Source organism: Malus domestica, chromosome 01 (assembly GCF_042453785.1).
Source record: "Malus domestica chromosome 01, GDT2T_hap1".
Taxonomy (NCBI): Eukaryota; Viridiplantae; Streptophyta; class Magnoliopsida; order Rosales; family Rosaceae; genus Malus; species Malus domestica.
Window position 1 is genome coordinate 25,088,048 of NC_091661.1, and position 11,303 is coordinate 25,099,350.

General features: G+C 38.4%; 1 protein-coding gene across 1 annotated transcript; it reads right to left on the bottom strand.

The window, feature by feature from the left end:
• Positions 1-9,260: 9,260 nt before the first annotated feature.
• LOC139189788 (uncharacterized) lies at positions 9,261-9,971 on the bottom strand. The gene is made up of 2 exons (XM_070809025.1): positions 9,591-9,971; positions 9,261-9,512 (listed from the first exon to the last, which is right to left on the bottom strand). The coding sequence occupies exons 1-2, from the start codon at positions 9,969-9,971 to the stop codon at positions 9,261-9,263; spliced, it is 633 nt and encodes a 210-aa protein (XP_070665126.1).
• Positions 9,972-11,303: the final 1,332 nt, after the last annotated feature.

The window sequence follows — 11,303 nt, forward strand, 5'->3', positions numbered from 1 at the left end:
AGCAACAAGGGCAATAGGAGCAGCATCGTCGTGGAAGACATAACTCATTTTTTGTCGACGTTCGGCGCCGAGAAGCAAGGCTTCCAAAGCGCCATAAGAGATGGCATCTTCTCGAGCTTAAGCAGCCGACAATGTGCTTTCATACGCAGGACAAACGTTATTGAGAACGATGGCCACTAAATCCGAGTCTGAAACAGGAGACCCCGGGAGGGAAAAGGTGTCAGCGAGAGAGTTCACACGATCCAAAAAATCAGCAATGGAAGAATCACCATGTTGAGTGTTCATCAGGTCACTCCGGAGTTGCAAAAGACGACCAGTGGACGTCAAAGCATAACTCTCGTGAAGAGAAGTCTAAGCGGAGTGAGAACTAGTTTTCTCAATAAGAGAGGCCAAAACCGTGGGGTGAACGAAACTGTTGACCATGAGAGAACCATGGCATCCTGCTGCATCCAGACTTCGAAGGTTGTGTTGACATCATTGGTGAGATTACCTGAGGTATCTTTGAGAAACGCCGAAAGACACTGACTAGTGCCATCAACAAATGGAACTAGGTTCCTGCTATGAAGTAGGGGTAGAATTTGTGCATGCCAAAGGGGATAGTTTGTACGATCAAGTTTGATCGTCAAAAAATTGGAGACATTAGGAAGAGCGGCAATGGGTAGGGTAGAAGAAGATGAGTTTGAGGAGGAGGAGGTTGAGGAGGCCATGTAAAAAAAAAAATTGCTTTTGTTGTCGTGATACTTTCTTAGCTCTGAAATACCATGAAAGAGAAATAATCAAGCATAAGATTGTAAAGGGCTAAAAGAGTTATTGATGCTCAACTCAGTTAAATCTGAGAGAGATAGTAAGTTTGTATTTATAGAGATGATTTACATCAATAAGTTACAAGTAGTGTTTGACACAAATAACAATACTATAAATCCCAAAGATAGGAGATAATACAAGAGAGCACAGCAGAGGTAACTTGAGTGAAGGAGTCATAGCAAACAACTTTGAGGATATGGATTGGAGACTTATAGTTTATCAAATCTCTGGTTAGACGAGGGGATTTTCAGGGAGAAGAAGAGACCATTGTGGAATATGACACGTGCCGGAAGATCAACGGGGAGCATTATCGTGCTGGTTGTGGTTGTACATTTTGGGCTAGTTGAAACATTTTACTTATTGGACTACGGAGTACGAGGGTGCCCATATACAAAATGAAAGGCTCAATAAATAAAAAAAAAAGCCCAAAACCTAATTGGTAAATATATTCCTTGTGTATATTTAAGTAACCACATAAAAGAGGTAATGACAAAAGGAGTTGGCGGTGGATGGATGTGACAAAGCTCGGCCAGGGGTGAGTTCACACTTAATCTCTTTGAAATTAGCCCTTGAAAAGTGTTTTTCCTTCTGAAACACCTTTTGCAACAACCTACCTGATTATTCTCATAAGTTTGCTGCCCATAGTTGTCACGTCATAATCATAATTTTAAAGGAACTTTAACGAAAAGCTCCCGGTACTATTTATTTTAACGAAAAATTACATTTTTACACTAAAAAGTCAATCATGATACTATTCATTTTATCCTTTATTTTATCATTATCGTTAAAACTCAAAGTTTTTAAATATTTTTTTATTAGCGAGCTTATTGGGCCACAAAGTGAGATCAGTGTTTAATTTTGACCCAAACAAATATAATTTTCATGAATCATAAAATAATTTAATTCATTTTGAATTAAATTTTCCAACATTGAGGAAGGAAATGTTGTAATAAAATATACGAAATTCATAAGCTCACAATCTAAGCAAAACAATCGTTCTTAGAAATTCAAATGGAGCAAAGCAAAGGCATGAGAGTGATACGTTTCCTACTGCGCGCCATTCAAGGCCATATAAACCCCTGTTCTAGAGCTGGCCAAATATTCTACACTCCAAAGGCTTCTCCATAACCATTATCCACACCTGCTCTAACTCTTCCAACCTTTCAGCTCTAAACCGGCACTTCACCTACCACTCCAACAAAAATCATCAATAGAATATACAATCAAATAGAAAAATCACCAATTTGCCTTAGCTTTTAGGGTGCGTTTGTTGCACCGGACTATCTGACTGGACTAACTTCAAGAACTAAGTTGGAGGAGCTTGGCATAAACTAAATAGTATTAGAATTGTGAAATGTTAGGTGCAATACCTGACTAGCTAGGACTATTTTTTTTTTAATTACAAAAACTCCCAATTTTTGTTGTCTGACTCTCTCTCCCATCTGTCGCTCCCGTTCCTTTCCTTTGCACTCCACTATTTTCCTTTCCTTTCCTCTACACTCCTTTCCTTTCTTGCAGATTCAAAATTTCCCGGATTTCCAGTTAGCAACTGTAGAAATTTGGTTTCAAAGTGTTTTCTATTTCATGAGTGATTCTGAATGTACAATGCAGTATATATCTAGAAGAGAGAAACAGATGGTTACAAGCAACCATCTTTACATGAAACCCTAGAGACCGGTTAAACCTAGGACACAAGCTTTTCCTTAATTTAAGGTGATTTACATCAAATCCAAGACTAAGAAGTAATCAACAAGTTAAGTGCCTTAAATCAAGGAGCTGGAAAACTGGCAGTTGACTTGTGTGTATCCATGATTACTTGTAGACTTGAAATGAGATGACATGCTAGGGTTGCTGTTGCTAAGGTTTAGTGTGACTGGTTCCAACACTTCCCCTCAAGCTGGATCATGAAGTGTAGTCGAGCCAAGCTTGCTCAAAAGTCTGTGTAACTGAGAAGAGGGTAAAGGCTTAGTGAATAAGTCAGCCAATTGATCATGGCTTCTAGTGAATTGAGTTTGGATAACTTGTGTTTGAACTTGAGCTCGGATGAAATGGCAGTCCACCTCAATGTGCTTGGTTCTTTCATGAAAACAGGATTAGTTGCAATGTGCATGGCAACTTCGTTATCACACATGAGAGACATGGGGGCTTGATGTGAGAACCCTAAATCTGAAACCAAGCCTTTAAGCTAAATCAGTTCGCATGCAGTGGCTCCCATTGCTCGATACTCCGCTTCAACACTAGATCGTGCTATAACAGTTTGCTTCTTACTCTTCCATGTCACAAGGTTTGCCCCAACAAAAGTGCAATATGCAGTGGTAGATTTTCTGTCAATTGTATTATCTACCCAGTCTGCATCGGTGTAAGCACTGATTTCTGTGGACTGATTGTTTGACATAAAAATGCCTCTATCCAATGAACCTTTGAGATAACGAAGAATACGTTTAACAAGGTGAAAATGTTGCATAGTGGGAGCATGCATAAACTGACTAACTAAGCTAACATCATAAGTGATGTCTGGACGTGTGATAGTGAGGTAGATAAGCTTACCAACCAATCTTTGGTAGTAGCTTATGTTGGGGAGAGGTTCCCTAGTAGAATCAATCTTCATTTTGCTGTCAACAGGTGTGGTGGCAGGCTTGCAATCTATGAGCTTAGCCTCAGTAAGTAAATCAACAACATACTTTCTTTGACTGAGAAACAACCCCTTGTGAGACGTGGCCATTTCAATGCCAAGAAAGTATTTTAATCTCCCAAGATCTTTGATGGCAAAGGTGTGGCGTAAGGAGTGTTTCAAGGCTTTGATTTCACTCTCATTGTCACCGGTGATGATTAGATCATCAACATAGATGAGAACCACAAGTTTTCCACTTGAACCACTTCGAATAAATAACGAGGAATCAGCATTGCTTCTTATGAACCCTGTCTTTTCTAAGATAGAACTTAGCTTTGCATATCATGCTCTCGGAGATTACTTAAGTCCATAGATAGCCTTATGTAGCTTACAAACCATTCATTTTTCCACTTAAGTATAACCTGGTAGGGGTTACATGTAGACTTCTTCTTGAAGTTCTCCATGGAAAAAGGCATTTTTTACATTCATTTGGTACAAAGACCACCCACAGTTAACTACTATCGGGAGTAATATCCTAACAGTATTCATTTTTGCCACTGGGGCAAAGGTTGCCTTGTAATCAACCCCGAATGTCTGAGTGAAGCCACGAGCCACAAGTCTGGCTTTATGTCTTTCTATTGAACCATCTACCTTGAGCTTGGTTTTGTAAACCCACCTGCTTCCAACAGCCTTCTTTCCTGGAGGCAACTTGACAATGCTCCAGGTATTGTTTTCTTCCAAAGCATTTTGCTCTTCAGCCATAACTAGTTTCCAATGTGGCAAGGAAGTAGCTTCTTGGAATGTTCTTGGTTCAGCAGTCTTAGAGACTTTAGTGAGAAATGCATGGTGAGAAGTCGAATACTTTGAGTAATGTAATACATCATAGATAAGGTACCTTGAGGCATAAATGACATAGTCCAACAGCCTTGCTGAAGGCTTTCTTGTTTGAGCAGGATTTCTTCGTGCACCTTGAGTTGGCCGTGATAATTGTACATTGTCAACTTGATCTTCAGAGCCATGCTCAACGTCTTCTTGTGAGAAGACATGTGGATTTAAGGGGTTTGTGACTTGGTGCAATTCCTCATTGAGTTGAGTGTCATGTCTTGCTGGAACATCCTCATCTTGTTCTGTGTACATAGGTAACGGGAACAAGTCATGCAAAGACTCCCCATCACCAGGAACATGCCTTTGTGGTTGGAAGAAGGGAGTGTCTTCATCAAAAAGGACATATATGGAGACAATACACTTGTTGGTGAGGGGATTGAAGCATTTGTACCCCTTTTGTGTAGATGAGTACCCTACAAACACACATTTTGCAGCCCTAGCCTCCAATTTGTCACGAAGTTGAGGCTGCACATGGACAAAGCATGAGGAACCAAACACTTTCAAGTGAGATAGGTTGATAGACCTTTTTTCTAGAGTTTCACAAAGAGATTTAAACCCTAGAATATGGCTTAGGAGTCGGTTGATGAGGTATGTAGCTGTCAAGACTGCATAGGACTAAAACTTCTTTGGAACATTCATATGTAACATCAATGCACGAGTTTTTTTCAAGTAGGTTTCGGTTTTTCCGTTTAGCAATCCCATTTTGATGTGGGGTTCCCACACAACTAGTTTGATGTACAATTCCTTTTGAGCTCAAGTATTTAATCATTGTGTTGGATAAAAACTCAATGCTATTATCTGATCTTAGTGTTTTAATAGTTGAGTGGAATTGGTTTGACACAAGTGAATGAAAGTCTTGAAAGATAGTTGAAACTTTACTTTTAGCTTTCATGAGATAAAGAAAAGTGACACGAGTACAATCATCCACAAATATGACAAAATATTTGTAACCTTCCATTGATTCAATAGTAGGACCCTATACATCGGTGTGAACAAGTTCAAAAGGTATGCTAGACTTAGACGTTGAGGTTTTAAAAGGTAACCTAGCAAACTTTGAGAAATAACAAGTATCACACTTCATCAATGGGTGACAAAACTTGGGGAATAGTTTTGCCAAAACAACTTTGAATGGATGGGCTAGCCTTTGGTGCCAAAGTTGTTGATCCTTGGAAGAGCTTGGTTAAACTTGAAAGCCTTTTGACAAAATGGGCTTCTTGCAAAAATAGTAGAGACCATTTTGATAGAATCCTTCACCAATCATTCTCTTGGTGAGAGCATCCTGAAAGATTACATTTTTGGGTGAGAATATGACTAGGCAATTTAGAGTGTTAGTGAGTTGTCCTACGGACATCAACTAAAATGGAAAAGAGGGTACGTATAAGGCAGTAGACTCTATGGTGTTTGAGACTAAACCTAGTTTTCCTTTTCCCATGACTAAGACATTTTTTTCCATTTGCAACTGACACATGAGATGGTTTTGACTAGGGATGGGCAAAATACCCATGGATATGGGTAACCACGGTTACCCGTCCATTTAAAGTTGACGGTTATGGTTATGGGTAACCGTTTAGACAAATAAACGGTTATGGGTATAACCGTTTATCTATGAAATTTAAATGGCCGGTTATGGGTATTATCCGCGGTTATAACGGGTATCCATCGGTTATGGGTAATATTCATGGTTATAACGGGTATCCATTTACCCATTTAATTTAATATATGTAAAATTAAAAAAAAAATTAAAAACCCTCAGATAAAAAATTACAACTCTATCACTCTCTCTCTCCGTCCCTCTCTCTCTCCGCCTCTCGACTTCGTAACTCTCTCTCTCCGTCGCTCTCTCTCTGCGCCTCTCTCTCTCTCCGCCTCTCGACTTCGTCACTCTCTCTTTCTCCGTCGCTCTCTCTCTCCGCCGCTCGCTCTCTCTCTCCGTCGCTCTCTCTCTGCGCCTCTCTCTCCCTCGCTCTCGCTCTGAGGCAGTTGCTGAAGAGCCTCTGCAGCAATTCGCCTTGGAATTATTCAGTGTTTTGGAAGCTCAAGCACCAGAGTGATTTGTAAGCTTCTTTCCTTTTCCTCGGTTTTTGCTATGAATTATACTCTTGTTGAAAATTTTAATCTGTTTATCCGTCCTTAGAATTCGGAAAGTAATTAATTAGTTAGTAATTTAGGGTTTGAGATTTAGGGTTTGTGAAATTTAAATGACTAAGAACTTTTTGCTGTAATGTGAGATTTAGGGTTTGTGGATTTGTGAGTTGTAATTCGAAATTAGGATCTGGGTCTTTGCAATTTCGGGATTTCTGATGTGGGTTTTCGTATTTAAGTGAAAGGGAGATTGATAAATTTTAATGTGTTTGTGTACTATTTGAAGAAACTGCACCTCCTTTGGTTATGGTTCTGACATTGTTGGATTCTCTGTTCAAATTTTGTAAGTTATTATAAAACTTGAATTATTTAGTTGGAAGTGAAAAAAAACAGATGAGGGAATTGGTTGAACAGTTTTAGTGGTAAACGAAGGTTTCCGGTAGAATATTTCGAATTTGTGATGGATATAAGAAATTAAGAACACAATTTTGTGTATAAGATTTAGAAATAGGTCCTTAAGTACTTTGTTTCTTAACAACTTCTGATACAATTTCTGTATTCTATCCCCACTACCTAATAATGACAATGTGCTAATGCCCTAATCAATGATTTGGGGTTTTCCGGGTTTATAAGTACCCCTATATTAGTGGATAATAATGTTTATACTTGATTTCATTGACATAAGACTGAGTTGTATGAAATGAACGTTTAGCTGGAGTGAGCTTTCGGTTTACATAGTCATAAGTGGGGCTTTCTGAACTCTACACACTGATCGTGACACACATATCGGTTCATTCTGTTAGAATAATTTCATTTCTTTTCAGAGTTTTTGTGTTAACGCCTCCAGTAGATGGGATCTCGTAAAGTTTTTCACTAAACGTGTCATGTTGAATTTTGATACTATATTTTAATTTTACTAGCAAGTTTCTTAAAAAAGAATCTAATATGTTTTCCAAGCCTGTAATTCTGCATGGGTTTTCTTTTATGATTTTATTTAATATTCCAGTAAGCCTGCTGTCACTTTTGTTTGTGTGCCAAGATTACCATGTACTGTTGTAGAGATGTCCTTATTATGTTCAGACCGAGTGTGTTATGATTTTTTGCTCTAGGCATCCAAAATGTTGAAGATTTTTGTTTGGCCTGTGGCGATGTTTTGATGACTTTGTTTGCTTTAAACGAGAACCAGAACCCCCAATTATGACAGTATAGTGTTCTTTTGTTCAATTGATATCCTGTTTTTCTTTTATATTCTGAACTTGTATTCAACTAGTTCCAAGATGGAGACTCAAAGCGAGAACCAAGATATTGAACCAATTAATCTTGATCAAGAATTGGACCTAAGTGAATCAAGCTTTGATGACACTGGTAGGAAGAGAAAAAGAACCTCAGTTGTCTGGCAGCATTTTGAGGAAAAAAGTTTTTGTGGGGAGGTGAAGGTTGTCTGTAACCATTGTAAAGCTAGGCTAGCATCGGGCTCCACTGTTGGTACTTCATCTTTACTTTCACTTGTTAGAACATGTCATGTATTGAGGACAAAGAAAAAGAGTCCAGTTATAACCGGTGATGGGTCTGTTAAACATGGTGCATATAGTTTTGATGAAGGTAATGCTAGGAAAGAGCTAGCTTATATGATTATCTTACATGAGTATCCTTTATCTATGGTGGACCACTTGGTTTCGTATGATTGTTTTTTGTTATCAGAAACACAGATTTATGAGCTGTTGCTATAGGGTCTGTTGCTTTAAAAATCATTCGGGAATTCAGAAATAAAAAAGCTCTACTTTTACTCTTCCTTTAGGCTCAATTTTCTCAAGTTCCTGAACTTCCATAATTTATTGGTTGCTATTCAGAATAAAAAAAAAACTGATTGGTTGCTATACAGAAAAATATCGTTCGTAAACTATTATTTCAATTATTGGAATTATATGAGGACTTAAATGATTAAAATAGGGAAATGTATGCTAAAATGTACTTATAACGGTGTTTAATTGTCAGAAAATAAAAATTATGACAAATTTTTCTTTTGTAATTTTCAAATTGTTAAAAAAAATAATGTAGACAGGTGAAAAAAAAGGTAAATGGGTAAAAAAAGGATAAATGGGCGAAAAAATAGGTAAACGGGTAAATGGTTATGGTTATGGGTAAATGGTTATGGGTAAATGGGTACACGGTTATGGGTATGGATAACCGTTTATAAACGGTTATGATTATGGGTATAACCATTTATGTAATTACCCAACGGGTAAACGGTTATGCGAGTATGAACATAAACGGTTATGGGTAAAATAACCGCGGTTACCCGCCCGCATAACCATTGCCCATCCCTAGTTTTGACAAGACTTGAAAATCATGCAAGTTTAAGGCTTTATTTGTCATGTGATCAGAGGCACCCGAGTCAATTATCCAACAATCACAATTAAAACTAGTTTGTAGTGCAGTTGAGAATGCTTTGGAGATACCTGGGACTGCATCTCATGAAACATGATCATGATCAGCAAGAAATCCTGCAAACTGTCCAAGAAGTGCAGTTTGTTTGTTCCCGTCACCCTTTGACGTTTGTGCAGTTCTCCATGATTCTTGGTGTGCAAGTAAGTTGCAAACTCGTTAATAAGAGTAATAGGATTGGTTATGAAATCTGTTAAGCCATGAATGGGTGAGCTGGTAGCATGGTTGGCCAGATGCTAAGCCTTAAGATGAGCCACTGATGAGGATCTTGGGACCATCATCATGTTGTCTTTAAATTTAGGCTTGAGTCGGGGTGCAGCTCTCAACATCTCTCTTCTGTGTGACCAGAAGCATTGCAATACTTACACTTTAGATGTGGATTCTTTCCTCTGTACATTTTGGCATCATGGTTCTTGTGGTTTGCAACATACCCTCAAGCCTTAGATAGCTTGAGATTAGGCTCTAGATTCATCGCCCTTATTCTTGCTGCTTCACGTTGCACCATGGCACAAATAGTCTTGAATGATGGTAGCCCCACACTCATTAATATGTGACTCCTGAGATCCTCATAATCTGAGCTGAGGCTTGCGAGCAGTTGGTAGATCTTATCCTCCTCAGCTCTTTTAAGAAGAATAGTAGGATTTGTGGTGTGAGGGAGGTACACATCAAGCTCATTCCACATAGTCTTCAAATTGCCAAAGTGTTGGACAAAATACTTCTTTTCTTGCTAGAGGCAAGCAATATCTATTTTCAACTGGAATACCTGAGCATAGTTGTTCTGGTTTCCATACATATCCTTCATAGATTTCCACAAATCCTGTGAAGATTCAGGATAACTAAATATCTCAGCAACATGTTTCTCCATGGTGTTGAGCAACAAGGACATAACAAACTGATCCTTGCACAGCCATGCTTCATAGGCCTGAGAAGAGGAGTCTGGAGCTTCAATACTTCCATTGATGAACCCTAATTTTCCCCTGCCTCCTAGAGCAAGTGAAACTGCCCTAGACCAAGGAAGGTAGTTGAGCTCATTCAGCAACACCGAGCATAGGCGCTGGTTGGTATTAACTTCAGAGTCTAAGAAACTCGAAGGAGCTACCTGCGAGCTTTCTCCCTCAATATTAATTGAGCTTTCCTCAGCCATTACAGAAGCTCACAAGAATAGCAGCAGAAATTAAACGGGCAGAGACAGGTTAAGGATGACACTACTCTGATACCATGTAGAAATTTGGTTTCAAAGTGTTTTCTATTTCATGAGTGATTCTGAATGCACAATGCAGTATATATATAGGCGAGAGAAACTGATGGTTACAAGCAACCATCTTTACATGAAACCCTAGAGACCGGTTATACCTAGGACACAAGCTTTTCCTTAATTTAAGGTGATTTACATCAAATCCAAGACTAAGAAGTAATCAACAAGTTACGTGCCTTAAATCAAGGAGCTGGAAAACTGGCAGTTGACTTGTGTGTATCCATGATTACTTGTAGACTTGAAATGAGATGACATGCTAGGGTTGCTGTTGCTGGGTTTAGTGTGACTGGTTCCAATAACAACCCAGAAACCAAAACAGCCACGTCCCTCATAAATTTCAAAAAGCCATGTCCCTGATTAATTTCGGATTACCAAAAAAGCCGTAGCCTTTGGATCGGACGGTGTTCTTATCGGTGATGACCACGACCAGGGCCTATCCAAACATTCCGGAGGCCTTGGGCAAAAATAAAAAAGGGGCCCACAAAACAACAACTGTGAAAAAAAATTTTGCGTTTTTTATGTGATTTTTCCCTCCTTTTCTACTAGGTATTTAAAGGATTATAAAATATTTGAAGGTATTTTTCTTTGTAGTCATACACAAAAACAAAGTTACATCATAATACTTGGTCAATTGGTCATAAAGAAAAGAAGATTGTCATGTTGTAAAAAAGTACTAGTCTATCTGTTAGTTTGTGTGAGTGGCAATTTTCTTATACCATCGTCATGCGCTTCTAAAATTAAGGTATAAATAAAATTACATTCTTCATCCTTAATATTAAAGTATAAGGAATAAGAGAATAAGTAAACAAAAATTATTTCCAAAAATCATTTTATGTGACTGCAATATCGATGAGTAACTTTTTCTTTCTCTTCCTTCACACAAAAAGGAAAAGCAAACCAGCAACTCAAGCAGGCAAAACGAAGTACAGCGAAACATAAACAAGCTATCTAATAGACGAGCATCTGCATTGTTCTCTTATTTTTCTACTTCTTATTTTTCCATTGCATCTTCGTCTTCTTCCCCTGCCTCTGTTAATTGTGGCATTTCAGGTTCTGAATCACTTAGGAGTAATCTATCAGGATAAATCCTAACCTCAATCGAGCAATACTTGATGCCTAAAGTGTCTAAGTGCCTTTGACAATGCAATTTTCTGACTAAATTTCTTATAGATTTGGTGTAAGAGAAAGTTTCAAAATTTTCAGCTGATTGAAAGTGGTCTC